At 42.0% G+C, this 24,637-nt stretch overlaps 1 protein-coding gene across 2 annotated transcripts in view; it reads left to right on the top strand.

Moving 5' to 3' along the window:
• PRDX3 (peroxiredoxin 3) overlaps positions 1–24,637 on the top strand; it is a 223,465-nt gene that overhangs the window by 47,038 nt on the left and 151,790 nt on the right. For both annotated transcript variants that reach the window (XM_044055983.1, XM_044055984.1), the window contains exon 2: positions 637–769. In XM_044055983.1, the coding sequence (XP_043911918.1) occupies positions 637–769 (133 nt within the window). The remainder of the gene's footprint in view (positions 1–636; positions 770–24,637) is intronic.

The following is a 24,637-nucleotide window of genomic DNA, read 5'->3' as shown; positions in this document are numbered from 1 at the left end:
TTACTGAGGGCATCTCCTTTCAGTAAAGAGGTCCTCCTTCCCTTCTTGTTCCTGTTCAGGTCCCCACAGTGTTCTGTTTGGTCTGGAATTTGCTTACTTTGTAACCAGACAGTTTGACTGTGCCTGGACTGCAGGTTGTAAATGACACAATCTGTAGCTTGAACTACTGAATATCCACAAGAGCAGTGGTAAGGCATACAAGGGCAAAGGATCTGTATGTATTAAAAATATAGAACTTGTTGACATGCCTGATCCCTTCCCAAAGAGTTCCCCCACCTTTATATCCCTATGTCTTTTAATCTGACACACAAATGGCAGAGGAAGTACCTCAAGCCTACCGAATGGTTGGCTCTACCAGTAGGACAGCAGTGGCTAGGCTCCAAAATCTTCAGTCTTTTGAGTAGCAGCAACTTGAGAACTGTAAGCCTGTGTGCATTTGTATTGCTGTTGTATTGTCTAGCACTATAGCACTTGTTTTAGCTTGACTTCACTAACTGTCTCATGGAGATCTCTGATTTTACTTATGTTTTTAATTGAATGTCAAAGTGTAATTTCCTTTAACATAATTTACATGTTACTGGTTAACTGCCATTTGCCTAGTGTTCCCTAACTCGTATTTTTTTTTTCTTTCCCTAGGTATGCCGGGCATACTCTTGTGCAACACAATCCGTAGTATCCAACACTTTGCGAAGTCCTTTGGTTAAACAAACAAGTGTCTGTAATGGTGCATTAAGCAGCTTTGCCAGCCAGACGCATCCTTTCAGCACTAGTAAGTAGTCTGTTTATTGGATGCTGCACAGCGATGTCTGTATTTGCTTCATCACTTTGTGCTGTGTGCCGTGGATAGATGCAAATGTAGTCTGATCTTTAACCATTTGGGAGATGTACAACTTTTTTTGTTGCTACAGAGTTTCCGTCTCTCCCTTCACCACACGCATGCGCATAACATCTTTCAGCATATTTTATTGTAGTCTGCTTGCTTACCTCTACCATTTTCATCAGAAATGTAGGTTGCTATTTTGATATGGCATTTAGTAAAAATTAAATTTAAAAATGTGTTGTGCTGTTTTGCCCAGAAGTCTTAATTTGCTTTCATACAAGTCTTAAGTAGCTGCTAGGATTGAAGCATCAGTGCTTAAGATCGTATGGTGCATAAAAACACTAAGCTGCCAGGGCTTGTCCATTGCCACAGGACTCTTGTACCTGCTGCCTCTCCATTTTTCTTTCTGCAAAATATCATCTGGTGTGGTGCAAATGGACTCCATTCTGCAGTGAAGAATTTTCTTTGGGTGAGATTTGTAATGCTTTACTGAGACTTTTTTCTTCCTGAAGCTTTTTGGATGGGGTGGAGCTAGCTTCTCTTATAACTGCTGCCACTGTTGTCACGGTATGGACAGATGCAATGTATTTGGGTTGCTTAGATATTAAAGCATGAGACCCAGTCATGTTTGAATATCTGTTAAAGTTGATGCACTGGTGAATCGCATTGTAAAAAACATTTCATATCTTGGACAGCCTTATGATCCTTCGGGTACTTCAGACATTGGAGAGGGGTCATCCCCACCCCCTACCTTTTTCAAAAGCACAATTAATCTGATACATGGCAAAAACGCCAATATCACAACTTGTATGCATTTATTTGTGACCAGAGTGCTTCTGTCAAGCCTAAATTACTTCTCATTGTGATAAATTTATGAAGCTGTAGAGCATTTGTAATACAAAACTGTTCAGCATTCCCAGTGTTGCAGTAGCCTTTATGGTGTATGGATTGTCTTGCCCAAATCTGGCCAGCTTCCAAAAGCTCTGGCTCCCTTCTAAACTTCAGTCTGACTGCAAATTGAATAGCTGTGTAGAGAGAAAAACAGAAGTCAGAGTAGAAAATCATTAGTTCATAGTTTTTGCTCTGCGAACCCTCCAAGATGTTTCTTCACAAGTGCAGCAGCTGGCACTTCAACTTTCTTTTACTGGCATATAATTCCCCTTTGGGAAAACCCTTTTACACAGAACAGTTTGTGGGGGAAAAAATCAGTTCTGACCCTTAAAGAAACTTTCACATATATATATTTTTTTCATTCGTTTATCGGAAGTTTCCTTTTGGGGCCACTGTTTTGTTTTTTTTGTTTTTTTTAGTTTTTGCTAATTTTGAGATCTTATTTTGTCGTGAAATCTGCTGCTTATGTAAATTTATATATTTTTAATTTGCTTTTGAAGTTGTGTGGGGAAGTATTTTTCATTTGGTCAGTGAACTTTAAGGGGAAAAATTTGCCTACCACTATTTTCTGTCAGATTAAATCTTATTTTAAAGAGGTTTCTGCCAGGATTATTGTGTACTGCTTATGCATTAGTGTTTTTCTTTTTCTTGTGTGTAAGAAAGGAAATCCGTTTGTGCAAACGGTGTGACAGCGTGCTTATTCTAGCATTATAGGGCATATCTATAGCGTCCTCTTTGGTCACAGCGTGGATACTTGCCCCACTTTTACTGGTCTGCAGTCTTTTTTTTTTTTTTTTTTTTCTTCTTCTTCTTCGCAAAAAAACAACTTGGCAGTGAATCCTTGCCAACTCCATGGGCTCATTTTCCAATTCAGCCAATGTTTGGTGACTCTGTAGTAACCAGTAATAGTTCCCAGGTAAGTCACTTATCCTGTCCAGGTTCCTCAGGTGTAGCCCTTTCCGCCACTCTCTTCAGTTGTTCCACTGTCTGTTGTGGGCAGGGGAGAACCATTTTTTTCTGGGGCAGGGAGACGTTCTGGGGGGTACTGCAGGATGTGTGTGAGGGGAAGAGACTACCTGATATTTCAGCTCAGTCAGTCACTTTGGATTCCTATAACAAAAAAAAGTTAAACATTTTTATTACTGTACTTGGTATCTGTGAGAGAGCAGGATTTTTTAATCTTGTACTAAAATTTAGTTTGTTCTGGTGCACTGAATACAGTAACTGTAAATCTTGCAAGTCCAAAAAAAAATTACAGTGGAAGGCATGTCAGATGAGTCGGACACAAGACTGGATTTATTCTCCTGCAAATTCTTCAATCCAAAACTGTAAGTGAAACAGGGTCCTCATGTCTGTCTGGAGGAATTTTCTGTTTCTCAGGTTTTTGTCAGTATGAATGAGGCATATGTAGGGGAACATGCATGTTCCCCTGTATTGAGGAAGATGTGACATTTTGTCTCATTCTGTGTTCTCCTGCTACTGCCAGTCAAGGAGGTGGTTGATCAGTACTGCCTGTAACCATCTCTATTCTCACAGTTCAGTTCCCGATGATGCAGATAGTTGAGCATTGTTAAGCCTAATTGGTACTAGACTTCTATCCACAGGTATGATCCTGCAGCAGTCTTAACACCTAAACCAGCAGGTAACAACCTCCAAGGATCATTCAATTCTTACCCCTGCAGTTTAGGAAGAGAATGTGTTCTTCCACTTCATAGGCTTTAACTAGTGGAAAATTCTACTTTTGCATAGAAGTGAAGAAATCAGTCTACTCCCCCCTCTGAAGGTAGTGCCTGTGTTTCTAATGTGTCAAGTATCTAAACATGATTTTGGTAATGTATATGACTGTGCAGATACTGTCTTGGACATCTGCTTCTGTTTTGAGGAAGTATGCCTGGGTATGTAACTAAAACCTTTTTGAAATGGTTTGAACTTTGGAATTCGGCTTTCCATAATGAGGTTTTTATGAGGACCGTACACTTCTTAGGGCCGCCAAACAATCCAGTAAAGGAGGGAGAATTACTTGAGGAATTTCAGTTGTCAGGCCTCCCCCTTACAAATCCTCCACATCCTGTCTTTCAAGCCTAAGAAATTGAATAAGCAATCCCTGCCTTCTCATGCCAAACATGGAATCTGTATGAGATGGCATGAGGTAACAAATCAAAAACAAGGTGATCTTTGTCTAATAAAGGACAGTCAGCCTTTTCAGAATGACTTCTCCTTTTGTCCAAACAGCTGGCTCTGTACAGTGCCCTTTGGCAACGGTTTGTGACTGAGTGAATGTTTGTTTCAGGAGGGATATGGTTGGCACTGGATGCAAAGCCTTCCACAGGAGTGTTCTCTTCCTCTAAACCAAGCAGAATATTTTTCTCTGGTTCTTACTCCTTTGCTCCCCCTGGAATAGAAGTACGGCTCTAGGGCTCGGTGTTTCTGTTGCGTCTTTTTGGGGAGACATTCTAGATCCACAGATTGATTTAAGAAAAAAATCCCCCCTCTCTAGATATTGACCCTGCAGAGTCTGTTGCCTCTCATTTCCCAGGGAAACATGGTAACATTGGACCTAATGTATGCATTCCATTATATTATTGTCACTGAAGACTTTCCCATTCTATTGTCTCTGGGTCACACAGTCCATTCTCTGCATTACCCTTTGCACCATTTTCTACCCAGAGTATGTTTTCTTTTCAAACTTCCTATCTCCAGTCATTCAGTGCAAACTGGCACTCCTCCCTCCCTCCCTCCTCTACCCCATTTAGATGTTTTTACATAGTCTTGTCAAGTCAAGACAGAGAAGCCCATTTCCATATAAGCTTTCAGAATTCCTCCTTGACTCAGTCATACAAGACCGTCTTGTATACGGTCTTGCAAATGCAGTATGATTAGTGTTTTTTGTCAGGTAATCTTCCTGAGATTTAAGTTTCCCGCTACAGCAAAGTGTTTCTCAGGATTGTGGGATTCATGGCTTCTCTGTTTCTCATTCCACTCGCAAGGGTGCACGTGAAGATTTTAAGGTCATCTACAAGAGATTCGCTACCTGCATCTTTTAGATTTTTCAGATACTTTTTTGGTCTTTAAAGGAACTGCACTGGTAGCAACTATTTAAAACTACCAAATAAAGGTTTCCCTTTTTCTCCTCCATCTCCAACTCTCTAGATTCTTCAGATTGTGTTTGGGGAGCAAGTTTGAGGGGGGGGGGTAAAGGTGCAAGGCTTGTGGAATTCTACAGATAAACCAAAGCATATACATTGAGGTGTGGACAGTGACCAATGCCTTTTAATCCCTTTTATCTGTGGTCCTCTAGGACCTCTCCAGATTTCAGATCGTAATGCAGTGAATGTGGTACATGTAATAACAAGGGGATACAAGATTGTACCCTTTGTGCAGGCTGGCTATGTTTGTTTGGGAGCTGGCTCTTCAGCACTGTTTTAACCTGCCAAGCATCTTGCTTTAACATTCCTGCAAAAGATAGTGGCAAATAGGTTGAGCAGGGCCAGGACAGACCCTCTCAAATGGAAATTGAGTGAGGGGAGTCTTCCAGCAATTTTCAAAATGGGCAGATCAAAAGATGCTTTTTTCATTCCTTTTACATAAGAATGTTTGACACGCTGTACATTTCCACCCTTTTAACTTGTAACCATGGTAAACATTGTGGTGACCTTTTTGGTCCAGGCAACATTGGTTCTTTTTTTTTTTTTTATGGAATTGGCAAAAGACCTTTACCACAAGCTTCCTCACTGTGCAGATTTGCTCACACGAGACTGGGAGTTATATACACCATTTTAAAGTATCATTTTATCTGCCTGGATGTTACAATTCTGATACCTTTTTAGGCACCTCTTGTTGGAGATTACAGCAGGTACTAAAGGAGATAAATTCTGTTACTGGAAAGTCTCTATTTTGACATGTGGAAGAACTTGTTTTTATAGTCTCTGCTTACCCAATGACCAGGGCCTTATCTAGGATTATGTACCACTGGTGCTGAAATATGTGCATTGCTCACCTCTGGCCTTTCATACTCTTCTTTTCAAGATGGTTTTCACAACCATAACTACCTCTGCCCCCTCCAACCTTTTCAGGTGTAGTGTGCATCCACTACAGTCCAAAATTGTACAGCTTTGCTAGAAGCCTTTGGCATCTTCAGTCTTCCAAACTTAAAGCCCAAAGTGTATGCTGTATCTGTAGCTGAACCTTGTGGAAGGGATGTGCCCAGGTTTGGGAAAATTTGTGTATTATACTGTGTCAGCCTCGAGGACTAGTGTCTCTTCCCCATAATGTATTAAACTGTTTGCAGAATAGTCTGTGGGCATTTACTTCTCTGGCCTGGCAGATGCCGTCAGAACACTTCATCCATTGCATTGGAACACCCAGACATTGTAGACTTGGTCCCTAGGAATGTGGATTTAAATAGACTAATGAAGAGTGATAAGTGTGGGTAGGAACATCAAAGCAGGACCTCAGGGCCTCTTCTGCTGTCTTGAGGAAAACTCCTCTTTTTGATGTATAGCCAAGTGGGTTGGTGGTATGGTTAGTGTTTTACTTTACAGACACAAGGTAGAGTTTGATTCTCAAATTGGGGAGCTTGGTTAGGATTAAAAAGGCCCCCTGGAGTTTAGTATTGTAATCACCTATGAGATGCCCTATCCACATGAAGCAGAGTTCATCTCTAACACCGTTTTAAAAGTAACATTGACCAGTGGATGGGGGGATCTGAAATTCACCCCTGATAGAGGCAGACAGTAATGCCCAAAGTAACATACCCCCTCCCAGTAAATGCCCATGATGTGTAAGGCCACAGTTGGGTTGGATTGCATGCACTTCTCTCCCTTACAGGAATGTCATTTTTTTTTGTTTTTTTTTTCCCCCTCTCCACATTTTTGTGATGGCACTGAGCTGTTTTGATGCATACTTGAATTATGGACAGAATCTACCCTGAGGTGAATAGGGTCTCTGAAGGCTTCCTAAGAGACTCTTAACTAAGGTGCAGGTGTTCACTTCCTTTAGGGTGAGCAACCTTATGGCCCATATTACAGAGTACCTTAGAACGTGCAGCTAGATCAGCAGGATCTGGAATTGGGCACCTGTCTTCTTGGCTTCAGCTCATGATGGTCAATGATGCCTGTTTAGGCCTCTTATAGCCACTGTTTAAGGGCATCTTGTATGTTTTTGAAATTGCTAATGATCTGAAGGGAATGAAAACATGACCTCAGCTAACTGCATTTGCAAGATTCCATCCTTCATGGCGTTTTTGCTGTAATCTACAGAAATTAATTGAAGGGTTGGTCCACTACTACTTAGAACACCAACAAGTTGTCACTACATCCTGGTAGCCTTCCTTGTTTGGATTCCAACAAGGGCATTGCACCATGGATAGTAGGCCTGCCCCCCCCCCCCCAAGGTGGCTACAGGCTCCTTTTTGGTGGGTGACTCCTCACTTTGGAGGAAGGTTTCCCTTCTTGTCTCTACTGGCTCAAAATAACCAATGAGGAATGGGCAAGGCAGTCGATGAATGGGGGATATCAGTTACACTTGATCCTGCCCTCAGGTTGTTCATGAAATGCATTTGCATGTCATATTGGTAGCAGATTTTCCTGTCAAATTGGAAAACGACAGGATTGCATTGCGCTGACTTCTAATAGCAACTTCCAAAGCAAACTTTTTCTGCTTCACATGTTCGTTCCGTGGGGCAAGTTTTGCAAAATTCTGTCAGTCACCTTGTCTTCTGACTTTCCCTTTCCATGGACACTAGGACTTCTCCAGGTATTGTTGACACTCGAAATGATCCAAAGCAAATCTAGGAAGCAGAGTAAATTTGCTGCTGATGCAACAATGTCCCACAATTAGTTTCTCTGGGTAATAAGTGTGGTGACTTCTGTTGTGTTGGTGCTGCATTAAAGATTCCACATGGCGCTGCTTCTGGGTTATAGCAATCTGTTGGATGCCATTTTCAAGTTGTCCAGTATCTGCAGAATGCAGTGGCACAAGCCTGTGAAGACTACCTTTGCCATGAGTAGTCTACTAACCACTGAAGCAAATGTTCCCACCCTTATGAGGGGACATTCTGCGGATCAGTTTCAGTGTAAGGTATGTGGACAAACTGAGTTTCCGTTTGTAGATCAGATTAAAGCATTACTTCTCTTCTTGTTGGCCTTTCACTGCCTCTTAACCTAAGGTCTGTCCATTCTGTCAGTTATACTAAGACCACTGTCATGATTATTAACAGACAGGGAGGATTTCAGATCTTTGTCTTGTACAGAAAGGCAATGAGAGGCTGAATTCTACTATGAAGAGTAGATGCTGTGCAATGGTCTGGAAGTTCTGTACAGAGTGAGAAAGATTCCCTGAAAATAGGGGGCACCATTTGCAACTTTTTTTTTTTTTTTATCCCAGGCTGTGTCCAAGTGTGTCAAGTATTTTCTACTTCCTGTTTGATTTAGGCTGTTGGCATGAAGCCCTGGCATTTAGGATCCTCTGCACTTTCCCATAGTTTTTTTTTTTTTTTTTTTGTTTAAACTAGGATAATTTTACTCCACACCAATCAGGCTTCTTGGGCTGCAGCCCTCCCCTCAGCCCATCTTCTCAAAAGATCTAGACCACATAAATGTGCAAAGATAATTGGCTGCTGAATGTGATCCCAATCCCTTTTCAGCCCATTCCAGCTTCAGTACTGTGGAATATATAATGTATCTGGTTTCCCTTAATATGTGCAAGGCCTTTCATAGAGCACTTTCTCACGAGACCCATCATTGGGATAAGTTTGCTTACTATTATTATTCTTGCATGACTTTTGCAGGAAGTCTTGCATGCTGGAAGACCTTGTTTGAAGTCCTTTAATTCAGGAAAAAAAAGATTCTACATTACAGACCCTGCGGTCTGAAGTCCTCGCCTTGCAGCTTCTGAAGAGCAAGTTCCTTACAAACAAGTAGTCTTTCTTGACTAAGATGGCTAGCTTTTACAGTGTCTGTATTCCTTGCACAGTACTGTAGAGTCTTGATCAAAGTATAGATCTCAACAGGCAGTATGGATATTTTGTTGGTAGTACTGTTTGCTGAATAGTGTACAGCCCCTTTTTGTGTGTTCAAAAACCTCTGTGTAGGTTGAAAACACTTTATTCTTGGAATTTTTATTTTTCAGTTAGATTTTAGTAGTAGCCTTGCATCTTCTGCACCTTGGACTACATTTATGAAGATGTTTGACGTAATAATGCATGCATTAACTTTGTGTGTGTCTAGACACCACTACAGTAGATGCATAGGCACGTGTCGGCTTGGAGATTTCTTTTGTGACTGTTGGTCCATAGGCTTGGTGAAAAAGCTCAGTGCCTGTTGGCCATTGAGGTTGTGGTTACTCGATTCGTGTTGGAACTGAATGCCCATGTAGTCATTTTTATTTAACTGTTTGAAGTTAAGAATTGAAGGGTTGAGTTTGAGAAATTCAGACACTGTGTATAAACAAAATACCATGTCTGAAGTGTATTGCTATTGAAAACCTTTGGTTTGGAGGCTGTTTCTTGGTTTATGCAAGACATGAGTTTCCTACAATGAAGTAAGATACAGTCTAGGGAAAGGGGAGTTGCTGTAGTTTAACTTTTTAATCCCTTTATTTGCTTTTGTGAGCTATTCTGTTTAGTAAGGCAACTTATGTTTTGGAGATGGTAGCAACTATATGACTATCAAAGGAAAGTTTGTCTAAAAGATTTGAATGTCTTCTCTTTATACCATCGGTGGACGACACTTTAAAGTTGGGGGAGGTGCCAAATGCCAGAATTAAAGATAATTTCCATTATACCCGTCCCATCTAATGTTTAGTATTTTTTGAAGGTAGGCAATGTCGGCAGCGTTAAGGCTCTGTCTCAGAGTTTGCACTTGTATCTGCATGGCCAAAGGACAGCATTGCAGGACTGCACTGGTGAATGAAGGTTTTTAGGGTAGGAGTCATCCTATTTTTGCATGTCGTCTAGCCATGCAGCTAGTTGTTGACTCCGGTTACATTGCATCACTTACTTTAGGCTTCTGCTACCAAGTGTGGGGCAGTGTAGATACTTTCCTTAAGTACATTATTAACTGGCTATTTTTTGATTTGCACAAAAATTATGCCTCTGCTATTTCATCTTTTCTCATGGATCTGGTATGTCCTGCCCTCGCAGTAAGCTAAGAAATTACCATTTCAAATATACCTTCGGTCAGGAATCTATTGAAGGCATCTGTATATGGGGAGGGGGTGCACCTTCATGTCTGAAATTTCCCAAAATCTGTCTGCTGGTGTGTTGGCTGTATTTTTAATGCATTGTTTTGTAGTACACTACATTTTTGTCCTTTCCATTTCATTTTTCAAATATTTATAGGACCTTTCATCTCCCAGCTTGATAAGCTGCCCCCCCCCCCCCGACCACCAGTTGTGTGCATTTTCTCTCTGCTAACGGTCATCCCCCTCTCAACACTGGACAGCAACCCATTCATTCCCTTGCCATTTTGTTCCTTGGTGTAGAACAAAAGCTAACCATGGGGATATTATGCAGGCGACCATAGAGGTTTCTTGGGTCCTCAAGTTGCAGTTACTGAGGGTGTTTTTTTCATTTGGCCTCTAATTCCACCTCTGGTGGCTCACATGAAGTGCCTGCATCACCACAGAGGCCTTGATAAGCTGTGCTTAATGACTGCATTTTGTCACCTGCTTTAATGTGCTTAATATGACAAGTATATCTTAATGCCTCCCCCATCCAGAGTAGGCGAGCTGGGTGATGATTATGATGGATGATTATTAGTATTATGCAAGCCCTTAGTTGAATTAATTTGGTAATTTTGTAAAAGTATCTGTATGCTAAATAGACTGTCAGTGATGGCAACCTTGGATTTAATTTTGCTGCTGGTTTTGCTAAAGTTAATCTAGTCCTTTTGGGCTGTAGTTGTCTTTAGAGATTTTTGGATTTGAGGTGACCTTCAGCCAGTTGGGTAAAATAGTTTTAACATTTTGGTTCATTTTTATTTTGAAGTAATTTGGTAATTCAGTGAGATTTTATGGTAGGATAATTTTAGTGAGTTTAGATTACTACAATTTGGCTCTGTTATGTTAGTAATGCTATTTACTGATTTTTTTGACTAGTTGCAGTTAATGCTATTTACTGATTTTTGACTAGTTGCAGTTAATGCTATTTACTGATTTTGACTAGTTGCAGTTAAAGTAGCTTTTTTTTTTTTTTTTTCTCTAAGTGTTTGTTTTTTTTGGGGGGCGGGTGTAAAATGACAATTATGTACAATCCATGTTTTAATATGTATATTTTGGTTTGGGGAGATGTAGATTTTTGGGGGTTATGTAGATTTTTGGGGGGTTGCTATCTATTTTGTATGCTGTACCATGTAAACATGGATAAAAAGTAGTGTAGACCTAGTATTTAAGGGAATTTTAGTAGCTGTGATGTGTGAACAATAAGTGACGAGGCTGTAGATATTTATTAGATGTATGAAACTTATGTAATTTTTATAATGTAGATGCATGTAGTGAAAGTGAACTTTTTTTTTTTTTCTTTTTTTCACATGCCTTGCTTCTTATTAAACTAAAATGCTTTTAAGGGAAGCCTTAAGTCTATGCACATTCTATTGGGGGGGGGGGGGTAATATGAAGCTGTCCATTATTCTAAATGCTGCAGTAGTCTTTGTCTATAGTGTTTCTTGCCAAGGAAGCAACAAATGGCCAACTTCACAACTTTTTGCTCCCTCTCACATCTCTACTCTTACTGCTGATTTCTGCAGTACCAATCGGATTGATAGCAGCTATAAGGAAGTGACTTCAGAACTTGCTGCCTGTGAGATGGCAAGGAAATAAGGAGCTTCTCAGGAGCAGCTGTCTGCCTACAGCTTTATGGCAGATAAGTCCCCTTTGGGGAACCCTACCACATTACAATTCACTGCCCTTGTTAAAACTCGAACATGGTTTTCTAAGTTACTGCACCCCCCTTAAACCTGGTGTTTAAATATCTGTAGTCTGTCATGAACCACCTTAATAGCTTTATTGACTCTTATTGGGGTCAATTTTGTGTACTACTGCAACTTTTGGTGTGGGTGTTTAAATTATGGCATTTTTTATTGCTTGTGTATTTCATGGCAATTTACCTGAGTTTGTCTCAACCAAATAGGGAAAGGACCTACTGTTCAGCCAAGAGTTTAATGTACTGCTTGTGCAGCCGCTTTGATTTTGGCACTACTTGAGGTGTGTTGGGCTGCTCCCTCTTGTCAAGTCAGATACTTTGGTCTGTTTTTACTGGAGTCCTTTCAGTTACTTGTGGCCCAGTCCTTGCCTCATCCTCTGGTGGGGGATGCTGAAGTGGCCATTTGTTGTTCTTAGCTGTTTTTTCTTCTGGTGGTCTGCCATCATAAACAGTCGGACACATTCTCTGCAGATGTTGTGATGTCCAATAAGGGCATGGGAGAACATATTTTGGGGCCTGGGAAATGCTGCACGCAATTCATCTTTAGGTAGGTGTGGAGATTCTTCTCTGGGTAGCTGGGGGAAAAGCAGTCTCCGACTTGGCCTTCAGCAATACTTTTATTTAGGAAACAAATTGTTAGACATTGTTCATTTAAGGATTCCTTTATAGTACATAAAAAGTATGCTGGTCTTAATCAGAAGATTATGGCAGGCAGTTGAGCCTGGAATTCAAAAATGCTTTCCCAAATCCTTTTGGTGATGCAGAAAATTTGGAAGAGACTGATATTGATACAGTTCCTTCTGTGGATTCCCTCCGCACTGGGGGAGTTTTCTTTGTTTCCAGGATGACTTGCAATTTTTTTTTTTTTTTTTTTTTTTTTTTTAGTGAAGAGGTGGAGGTCTTCCCTCCAGAATTGAGGAGAAGGTCCCGTAAAGAGTGCTTTCAATCTGGGAACCTATAAATTCCTCCTATTTGGCCAGCCTTGGAAGATATCTTTAATACTGATTTCCCCTGTCTTCAATCCCAAGCTTGCAGACCCCCCCCCCCACCTTCTGTCTGATCCTGCGGCCATTTCTGCCTCCACCTGGCAGTAGGCTTTTGGTGAATCCTAACTTTGGCTTTTAAGATCATCCGTTACCAGGACCTTTTGTGGAAGTTCCTTTGTGCAAAAAGATGGATATTGATAAATTATTTTTGAATACCACTTAAGTCTCTGAACATGCCCTAAAGAGCATGTGATTATACAGATACTGAGTCTAGAGCCACTGTGACTGTCAAGGAGGTAGGGCTGAGTACTTGACCATATTAAATCTGAGATTTTGAACTCTGCCTTATGGGAGTTGTATTTGGTCCTTTTGCTACTGATGTCCTTTAACAATTGATGAGAGGGAAATTTGGTTCAGGGGGTTAAGATTTTTCATGTCCCCTAGTGTAAATCGAGCAGATCCTCTTCAACCTTCAGAAAACCATCTAGACAGTCCCTGCGTACTTCTGGCAAACTACACAAAAGAGATTGGAGGAGGGATAGTTGTTGAAAAAACACTGATCCACTATGAGGACAAGACATCATTAGAATGACTACCTGCATTCTGTCCCCCTTCTATCGCTGTTCTCTCTAACTCTAGGCTGAGTGCCTTTAGGACAGCGGGGCGAAGGCATTTTGTTTCATATTCCAGTTTTGAAGAACTTGTTTGGAGACCAAGTTTTAAGTGCTTTCACAAAGAGCCTATTCCCAGGAATAGTCCTTTGCGAGCTTGCAGACATTCTTGTATGTCTTTAGACAACCAATCTGTCTTTGTAGAGCCTTTCCCTGGAGGTTAGTTGTCTTTAATATGGATAGTCTCCTCCCTTGCCAGTCTGGGGTTCCAGGTACATATTCAAAACCTCTCTTTGACTGGCATACAGAGATGGGTTTCTAGGGTTCATGAGGACCCAACATTTTGTCTGGAATTCCAGATTCCAGTTTTGTATATTATCAAGAAGGGGCTGGATGGGTGGAGACTGCTAATAATTCAGATTTCCCTTTTTCCCTTCTTATTACAATATAATCTGCACCAACAGATTCCTCCTCCTGCTTGAGGAGCACTTTCAGTGATGGTAGAAAAGTGTGGCCTATGGGACATGGCAGGCCAAATCCATATCTGTCAAAGGGGGTATTAGCAGTGATCTATTGTGATTGACACCACCACAGTGTGGTGGTGACATTTCAACTAGTAGAGGGGCAGTAGTTCTTTCCCTCTGTACTGGCTGGCTGTGACCGTTTAGGAGGCAGCATTTCTTGATCCTCCAAACATCATTTATTCTGTCAGCAATATGTAGTGACAGACGAGCTGAGCAGGACCAGGATAAACGCTTACTATTGCAGATTACATGAGATGGTCTTCTGGGATTGAGAAGAACCTAAAGTACATCAGTTTACCCCTTTTAAAATTTAATATAGGACTTCTTACAGATGGACCAAAGGATAAGATGCATTTTCATCCTTTCCAGTTTGAGAGACTATTTGGAGATCTTTATGGTAAATTCCCTTGGGCCTGGGTGGTAACAGTGAATCTAATGTTAATCTTCATTCGTTCTTACTGCTGGGTGGGTGTTCTGTCCTCTAACAGAGTCTGCCTTATAACGAGCTTGTGCCAGCCAAAAAACTTTCAAGCTAAGCTTTACCCATAGTGCCCTTCTCCCTGTTACCTCAAATCTCGCTGCTGGGTAGATGTAAAGACGTGTTCAAGCCAGCTCTTGGCCAAGTACCATTTTAAATCCTATTCTAAAACATTTGCTTCAGATTCTCTTTTACATTGATCATTCCTTTTTCGCATTAGTCGCTAAACTTTTACTCCCCCCCCCCCCCCCAATTAAGTGATTTTTTTTTTTTTCTTCTTCCTTACCAACTTGGTAATCTCTAGTACCATCATTGCTGCAGGCCTTTTCCCTTTACTTCTTGAGGTAATCTTAATACCATTGTTGTTGTTTTTTCCTTTTTTCTTCTCTAGGAAGGAAAAGTTACCCGTTTTTTAAACATTTCAGGGTTATATTTTGTGTTGTATTTGTTTTTTGGTGGATATTGACTATTAGTGGTTCCAGCCATGTCTGAAAAGAAGGGAAATACAGGTTTCAAGCAGTGTGACCAATACGGTCGCAAAATGCCCAACTCTTGACACTCCCTTATCTTGTGTCTATTGTCTGGGTGTTCCACATCTCTCTGCTCAACCACCTTGTGAGATTTGTAAAGGGTTCAGTTCTCAACCTAAATGAGAGAGAGGACAAATTGATTTTTAAAAGGCCTTTTTAACCACTCCTTTTTCAGAGGCTATTTCTGGGTCTGAGGGCTCGCCCCCTCCTAAGAAAGTAATTCTGTCCCTTCCCCTCATTCTAGAGAGACTGTCGGAACAAAGACCTAAATTGGTACCGACTTTGGGGCCTCAACAGCCCTCCATGACACCGTCCTCTGTTATGAAATCTGGACCACCCAGTTTGCTATCATCCTCAGTGACGCTCCCTCCAGCACCAGTCATGGTACAGATTATGTCCACTGCACCGATCATGGCTTCAGCTCCATCCTGTTCTTTACCAACAATAGTGCAGCCAACCCTGGTCACCTCCTCCCTCCATATATATATCTTACTGGTCCCGTTAGGAGAAAATGTACCTCTGACCCAATAGTCCCCTTCAGCAGATCCATTTTTGGGCAACAATGTAGGCCTTTCTTGGAATGGCCTGATTCTCCATCGGGGATAACAACCCGATCCTCCAGGAGCCTCTCTGAAATGGACATGGTGCAACTTGTGGATCAGTTGCTGACAGCCAGAGGAATTCCATAACTCCCCTCTGAACTGGAGTTGGGAGTTTTTCTCCACAGACTCCTACATATTCTCCTCCTTTGACCTCCTTGCAGGTTTCCAAGTACCTGGTACCAACACCTATTTCAGTTCCCACTTGTTCGGTTCCACTGGTGGATCTCACTGTGGTTCTGGAGCTGACCCTTTGGTCATAGACTTTTTCGGAATCGAGCCATTCTCTGGATTGTGACTGGGCTGCCGGCACAGTTACCCCTAGTACGGCGCGTTTTTTTTTTTCCCCCTAAGGGTTCCATCTTCTATGGTTCCAGGAGTTTTGGCATCACCAAGTCCTCTTGGGGCTCCTTCCTTGGGAGTGGGTTCTTCAGAGCGGGGTGTGACCTCAATTCCGAGATTGTCCCTCTCACTTCCGGGCTTGTCATCCATCTTCAGGAGGGCCAGCTTTCCAACCGATGGAGAGGGCCCTTGCCTCTGTAGGCAAACAGTCAGCGTCGGAATATCATGTCCTCCCTCTGCACCACCGCTGACGCAGTCTACCACATCGGGACATCGAGCACAAGAGCCTCAAGATACCCTCACACAGGGCGCCCTCTCAGGAGTTGTCAGAAGCCCCTGCTTAAGAGGTACGACGCAAGAGATCGTGCAAGAGGAAATGCATCTACTCCCCCAAAGAGTCCCTCACTGAAGATGCATACTGCGATGAAGGGGGGGGGGGGTTGCCCTCAGGGTTGCCCTCTGAGGATGGCTCCTTTTGGAGACTTACTGGAAATCTTGAAACAGTGGGGAGGCTGGAAGCCCAGCAACCCCTCGCCTGAGGAGTCTGTATTCTTGCAGGTTTTTCATGCTTGACCCTCTACCTCTTGGGTGACCCCGCCTGTAGATGAGCTAGTCCAACTCATGCAACGCACATGGAAGAGTCCTGATACTGTTGAACCAGTCCTCAAGAGACCAGACAAAATTCTGTCCTCGCCTGAAGAAAATCCACACTGGTCTAAAGGCCTACTGCTAGACTACGTGTTTGGCGGTGGCCACTAAGAGCTAGCTGAGGAGAGCTATACTGTGCCACCCCCCCCCCCCCAAAATAGGGAGTCTCTGGTGATGGACAGGTTAGGGAAGCGAGTGTTTGCCTCATCGACCTTTGCCATTAGGTCCTTCAATCCTTCAGTTACTTGGCACACTTTACCAGGCTCCAGAGAGACCTAATCTCGGAACTCTGCTGAAACTTAGCAGGAGCAGTCTCTGACGAGGTACTCTACAAAGTTGGCTTGCAGATTGCAACCCTGGAATCCGTATCCAACTTGTCCATGCAGGTAATCTCTTACACTACCGAAGGGGCAGCTAGAGTGGCGGGTTCAGGCGTTGTCATGAGATGTCGCGCCTGGATGTGCCTTTGTGACTTTGAGGACCCTTTTAAGTCTTCCTTTCATAATGCTCCAGTGGAAACTTCTTCCCTTTTTGGCCCGAAGACACGTCTGAAGACACGTTAGTCAGGTATTAAAAGGACAGCAGGACCCAGTCTGCCGTGGGCACAAGTTTTTCCACCCCCAACAACCTTTTTCTAGGAATCAGAGGAGTGGAAAGATGTGGCACAAGAAATCCCAGGGTCCTTTCTGTTACACAAGTGACAGAGTTTACCCCCCCCCCCCTGGAACTCATCAGGAAGATGCCCCTACAGAGGCAGAGGGGATCCACGTAACCAGGGGTCTAGAGATTCTTTGAAACATAAATAAATGCACTTAACTTGCAAGGCTAGAAACGTGGTTTAATATACAGAAAATAAGACCAGGTAAGTGCTTTCACGACAAGGTCGCCTCATCAGACAACTATTTCAAAATGAATGTATCATTAAATTAATCCTTTAAGTTACCTGACAAATTAATATAATTAAATGAATAGCCCTTATAAGGAAAATGCAAAATACATAAATATAGCCACATGTATTTTGCATTTAATTATATTAATTTTTCGGGCGACTTTGCTGTCGTGAAAGTGCTTACCTGGTCTTATTTTCTGTATATTAAGCTATGTTTCTAGCCTTGTAAGTTCAGTGCATTTATTTAATCTTTTTTGGTTCCTTTCTATTGCACTGTTCCGTTCTCTGTTTTCGTTTTATATCTTTCGTCTAGAGATTTTCTCTGGACAGCCCTACCAGTGCTCCTGAAGAGCAGCCTGATTGCATTTCTCTGGAGGCAGTTGGGGGACGTTTCTCTCTGTACCACCCTGCCTGGTAATCAATAACCACAGATTCTTGGGTGCAGAAAATTTATAGCCAGAGGTCATCACATACCTTTCAATATTTACCCAAAGCCATTAAGACAAATTTCCAATGTTCCACCCAGTCAAAGGGACAGCAGCTCAAGAAGTAAGGAAGCTGTCGGAGTCATCCAAGCAGTCCCACCAGACCAAATAGCATCCGGCTTTTACTCCAGACTGATTCTGGATCTCGGCATTTTGAACAAGTTTGTCAAAATTCTGGATGGTCACGGTTCAGTCTATTCTATCCTTCCTGGAGAAAGACTATCGGATGTGCTCAGTAGATCTTCGGGATGCATACTACCACATAAAAATGGACAAGCACTCCAGAAGATTTCTTTGCTTCTGGCTGGGATCCAGTCATTACCAATTCAGAGTGCTGCCTTTTGGACTTTGTATGGCCCCAGAGTATTCACCAAATGCATGGCAGTGGTAACAGCTCACTTGAGACTGCAAGGATTCCTGTTTCCTTACTTAGATTGGCTCTTTAGCACCTCCACCAAGCATCTACTGGTTACAGCCTTAAGCTACACTCTAAAACTAGCAAAATACTTAGGAGTCTCTCTAAACAGCGAGTAATGCAAGTGGACTCCTCCTCAAACCTTGGAATTTATAGGAGCACCTTTCAATACCTAATCTTGCCTAGTCTTCCTTCTAGATCACAGATTAGAAGGACTAAGGTCCCAACTCCGGGTGATGCTATCTCAGGACAAAGCTTCAGCTTGGGCTATCTTTCAACTTCTAGAATAAGTGACAGCATCAATTACAGTAGTTCCCCTGGTGAGACTACACATGAGACTTCTTCACTGACTCCTACTAACACTGTGGTCCTCTTCGCACCATCCTATATCCTTTTCAGATCCGCTTAACAAACCAGTGCAAACAAGATTTAACTTAGTGGATGAAGCCAGAAAAAGAACTAGGGAGTCTTCCGTTCCCCCCATCTCAGCCCAAGGCCATAGTGACCACAGACGTTTCCCTGATTGGGGGGGGGCACTTTCAGGGAAAGATGGTCCAAGGCACTTGGTCACCCATAGAGGTCAACTTTACATATCTGTGTTCTAGAACTGAGGGCAGTGCTTCTAGCATTCCACACTGCCCTCCCATCAGGGACGGTTGCTATCTAGTCCGACAAAGTGTCAGTGGTCTGGTACATCAGCAAACAGGGTGGAACCAAGTCCTACCCATTGTGTCGAAGCCATGAGACTTTGATAATTGGTGATGGCTTCCAACCACTTTCTGATAACAATGTATATTCCCAGGAATTCCAGCATGATTGCAGACGAGCTGAGAAGATGTATCCTCCTGCCTCACGAGTGGTCCCTCAATTCAACCATAGCGGTGAAAATCTTCTGCCGCTGTAGCAGCCTTGCTGCGACCTATTCACCTCTGAGATTAATTTCACACCCGAAAGGGTTGATGCATCCAAACATATCCAGTCTCAAGCGAACAGCTTAGTTTTTCCACTTCCAGTAATTGCCAGGCAGAATAACCTTACCTCCTGGGTGTGTAACATTCTTCTGGCTTCTCACAAACCATCCACCAGGAATATCTGCCTTAGTAAGTGGAAGAGATTCCTTATTTGGTCCCAACAGAGAGAACTAGACCCTTGCTCTGCTCTTGTTACTGTGGTTTTGGATTGTCAAGTCTTCTCCATTCAGTAGCAGCAGCCTCCACCATGTGGGTACATTTGGCAGCTCTTTCTGACTTTCATAATGGACTGCAAGACTCGTCCTTAATTTCCCATAGTCTGTGTAACCCCTTCTTGAAAGGGGTTGCACACATCAGACCACCCTTTAAGGAACTGATTGAACCTTGTTTTTTTAACATTAGTGATACAGTCCCTGACACGATCACCCTTTGAGCCTGCTGCCACTTATGATAAAGTTCTTATCTTGGAAATCCCTATTTTTAGTAGCCATCATCTCAAGACACGTATCCGAGCTTCAGGCCTTGTGCATAAAATGCCCTTGTATAATCCTTTCATAAGGATAGAGTATCACTCCGGACTAACCCTTCCTTACTGCCCAAAGTTATTTCGGAATTGACTATTGCCCCAAGTCTTTTTTCCAAACTTCTGAAAGGAAAGCGTAAAAGGTCACACAGAACCAACTGGTTAAAAAACAAAATCTAGCAAAGCTAGACTTCTAACTGTGTGATACCAGTCTGATGCAAGAGGTTTAAGGTATCGCACAGTTGGAAGTCTAGCTTTGCTAGATTTTTCTTTGTGTTTTTTCTGTGTGGCCTTTTTACTCTTTGTTTTGAGTTTGTTGGTTGTGATATTTTGTAGACACCCTAATGTTTATGGATATCAGCTGGGTATGAAAGCCCTGTGTTTCCAAAGGTCAAACATTCCTCTTATGCTGTGCTGATGTCATAAGGCAGAAACATGCATGTCAACAGCTAGAGGGGTTTAGCTTTTTAATGACCTGAAATTGTCCATAAATAGACTTTTAAAAATGAAAGTAAACATTCAGAATCGCCATTTAGCTGAAACGCCTAATATCCTTAAGGGATGATTTGCGTATATCCCATGAGGCCTCTGATGCAAGAAGTTTAAGATGTCGCACAGTTGGAAGTCTAGCTTTGCTAGATTTTTCTTTGTGGGTTTTAAACTTCTGAAAGGAGAATACTACTTTCATTTACTGGATGTACATGGACAATTACGATTTTACCTTGACAGAACTAAATCGGTACGTAAATCTGACCAGTTTTGTTTCCTACTCTGTGCCTAAATTGGGGAAACCCTGTTTCTAAGGTAATTTTACCTAAGTGGTTGAGAAATTTTATATACTTTGGGTACCAACATAATAAGATTCCTCTGCCGAATGAAGTCAAAGCACACTCTACCAGATCAGTGGCGACACTTGTTTTTTGTTTAAGGGCTTCAGTGGATGATCTGTGCAGCTGCAATGTAGGCTACCCTTAGTACCTTTATCACTCATTACAGATTGGATTTTGGGCTGCAGGGGGAAGAGCATCTTTTGGTTCAGTGGTACTCAGTTACATCCCTCCATAGGGCCTCCCAGGACATAAGTGGCTAGGGACTCTCCCATTAGTAAGGAATGAATGAAGATTAACAACATCAGTTAAAGAAGTTAGGTTCTTACCATAACATTCCGTCTGTTTATATTTTCATGCATTCATTGTGTCCTACCTTCCTTCCCCCTCCATGGGGCTTCTGGAGGTTCAAATTTGGTCCATATCCCATATTCAGGGACTTGTTCAGAAAAGGCCTCTGCTTTCTTTATCACGGGCAAACTCAATCTGAGGTAACAGGTAGAAGGGCACTATGGATAAAGCTTAGCTCCAGAGTTTTTTGGCTGGCATGAGCTTGTTATAATGCCGACTTGATTCCTAAGATGGAACAGACAGCCATCAGTAATGAGTGAATGAAGATAACCTAGATTAAATGTTAGGCTATGAACATAATGTCTTATCTTCCTCGCTGACTGGGGTTATTAAACACCTCTAATCTTGTGCGACTAAATCCAGTCTCATTGCCAGCCTGGATGATAAAATTCTAATTATCTTTTAGGCACCTTTCCATGAAGGTGTGCAACAGGTATTAAGGGAGACCAAGCCTGCTACTAGGAAATCGTATATAGGCAAGTTGAAAAATATTTTCTAGGTGATTCACACCAATAACCAGGGCACTATGTACTACTGTTTCTCAAAATATTATCGTGGGCTTCTATCTAGGTTAACCTTGTAGCCATTTTGGCATGTCTGCCCATGATTCTACCAATGTCCTCTGTTTCTTGTTTAACAATTCTTGAAAGAAGTTTTGCATATGCGGCCATCTCGAAAGATTGAACCTGCTTGTGTCAAGATTTTTGGTTCATTATTTGGAAAATTATTGTTCTAACATTTGCAAGACCTCATGGTGGTTGAAACCTGTCTGATATTCCACAAGGATATGATATTTATGCCAGATATTCCACAAGGAAAGGATATTTATGCAAGGATAGGATATTTATGCCAAAAGCTATCTTAGTTTGCTTTGAAATCAGGCCTTCAGTGTCGAGTGTTTTACCCAGAACCTTAAAACTAGGGGGAGAGAGTTCTATGTCCTCTAGACATATATTGATGGCACAAGCTGAGCAGCTATTTCTTATTTCTTATACTTGCTCTAAAAACAAGGGGCAACCTGTGTCTACTATTTGTAAATGGCTGTCCTCTGCTGCTGTTTTTGTTCCACCATGCCATATTGGTTCCATGTGCTTTCAAGGCATTCTAAGAGACTTATCCTCTGTGATGGCATATTGGAAATGAATGGACTCTATTCTAGAGGCAACGAATGTCCATAGCTAACTTTTGCAATGAATGTCCATAGCTAACTTTGCAAGAACCATTCTTCTACCTAGGTTACGTAAACTTTGGTAATCTTTAAAAAAAAAAAAAAAAAAAAAAAAAAAGGTTACTTCTGCTTTGGGAATGATAAATGCAGCACATTTGCATAAGAACTTTTTGTCAACTGTAGATGTTCAGAATCTATGCTGCTGTAGTAGCCACATTAACCTGCCATCCTCCTTTCTTTTCCTGTATAATTTTTTTTTTTTTTTTTTTTTTTTTTTGAGGATATAATTTTTTTTGTTCTGAGGTTCTATGTAAAGTTGCTCCCTACTTTTTCTACAGGCAAAAAAGTCCTGAAGTCACTTTATCAGATTGGCCCTGGACAGATAAATAACAGTCGGGAGCTGTCAGCCAGGGGAAAGGAGTGGTAGGAAGCCAGAGCTTTTGAAGTAGGGAACTATTCAAATAGCCATAGGCTACTGCAGCAGTGTGGAATTCAAACCTCTACTGGTAGATTCCTTCCATAACTGTACTTTCTACATCATGCCCTTTACAGCTGTATTTTGTAGTACGTGCTAGTATCCTTTGGCTAGAAGATTCCAGTAACAAGTGAGACACGTATGGTCAATAGGCCTCCAGCTTCTGGATGAAGAACAAAAGACACATGAGGGAGTTAATGGAATGACCATAATGATACTAGTGGGCTGCCTTGAAGTTTCAGATTCCAAGAGACAACCATATGCTGGTAGACAGTAAAATTAAGTGGGATATTGCATCCTGTATAACTATTGTAAAAATCTGCATTTGTTAGTAACATTACTTGCATCGGCAGTCCATTCCTGTTAGGGCCATGTGAGGAACCTTTTTGGGTCATACTAACTCAAAGGGAGAGGAGGGCAACGAGGCAAGCATATGATACATTTTGACATCCCAGCAGATGCCTTGGTTTGGTGCGTGAAAGGTACATCTCCAGTTAATGTAGCCCCCATGTGGGTGTTATAGGAAAAGAGCTGGGTAATAGCAAATCTTGGAGCTGCAGGTGTGTTTACTGGAACTTTTTTTTTTTTTGCTTAATAAGCGACTACGTGAATGTAGGCTGTAGTTGGTAAAAACAAGACAAAATCTGAGCCACTCCTATGGCAGAAGAACTGGAGAAGATCGTGAGTGCTATGATCGCAAGTTTCTGATCCCACCATACAGAACTTAAGTATCCAGGGATAGCTTGGTTCCTCCCTGGAGCAGAGGAAGCTTGTATACTAGGATAAGGCAGTTATTGTACACTAATTGGATTCCTTAAGGGATGTAGAGGGAGAAGTGATCAAGCAGCTGGTAGTCCCAAGGGCCTAATATTAGTCACTTCTGGTCACAGACCATCCTGTGCCTTTAGTGCAGTATAGGCATAAAGCATACAAATATGTGCAAAATTTTCATTCATCAGGTATTGCAAAAGCTGAGTGGGTATTGTAAGGCACATGTGTAGCTTTGGTGCCTTTTTTCTTTTTTTTTTTTTTCTTTTAAGAACTAAGGATATTCAGTAGATATTGGCAGCGGCTTCTTGTTACTCCAAGCACTACAGGCAATAGATTAGCTTTGGTGGTGGAGGAGGATTCTAGGCATTCCAAGGTTGTTTGTGTTAAGGCAGAATAGAAAATGTTAAAATGTTCAGCAAGATAGATATATCCAGGAGTTGCTGATGGACAGAAGGGCTGACTTTGCCAGATTTTCTGAGGTGTTAGTTCACCACCTTTATTACAGAGGCTTCACAATCCCTTACCATTCACAAACAGTTAGATTTCTTCAGCTGTGCTCTTAAGACCATATTGAGAGCATTTTGCAGACCCATATTAATAGAACAAGTGCAGGCCCAGTTTCCTTTTTGCATAGAGAGAATCTATGGGCTTTTCACCATTTGAATTTTATCAGTTGCAGAGTGGCATGAGGCCCTCCATCCTTGGATAAGAAGGAAGTTGACTGGGATTCCCACAATGTCTGCTGTGGTTTGTGCAGTGGATTTCTAGACCAAGCTTAGCTTGTGGGGTTGGCACAGGAACATGTAGTAAAAGTAGAGAAGCAAGTCTTAAAAACCATAGATTCGTATGTGTTTTACTAGGCTAATGACCACTAGGGCCTTTTTTAAGCCTACTCGTGTATCCTAAATTTCTGACCAGTTCTGCTACCCTTTAAGCGTAAGGGGCCTGCTTAATGAACCATGTATAGGCTGCCTGTGTCAGACAGGTGCCAAACCAGGAGTGAACTTCTTTTCCCCATCCAATTGTCCAAGTTGCGCTTGAATTGGGTTAGAAAGGAACTCTGCTTTTACATGTATGGGGAGCTGGGTACATGCCTGTCGCTCTTGAGTAGGTTGTATTTATATCGCAGGTAAGCAAGTCTTTAGAATTGGTAATTCTGGTGCGGTTTGTTTTGCAGATATGCAGGAGGTCCATCGGGGTGAGGTCTGACAGTGCCTTGAATGCTAAGCATAGATCTCCCATCAACAGTCTGGAAGACCAAAAAAAAAAAAAACCAGGATAGAGCCTCAAGGTGGTGCATAGGACATGTTACTTGCTCCCTGTATTTTTGTAGTGAGGAATCTCTGTGGACGTTCCAGTTGCATGTTCCTGGTTGGGTATTTATCAAAGGAGGCATTGGCATTTATCAGATCCA

Source organism: Protopterus annectens, chromosome 14.part0 (genome assembly GCF_019279795.1).
Source record: "Protopterus annectens isolate FY-2018-M chromosome 14.part0, PAN1.0, whole genome shotgun sequence".
Taxonomy (NCBI): Eukaryota; Metazoa; Chordata; order Ceratodontiformes; family Protopteridae; genus Protopterus; species Protopterus annectens.
This window is presented reverse-complemented; position numbering and strand designations above follow the sequence as displayed.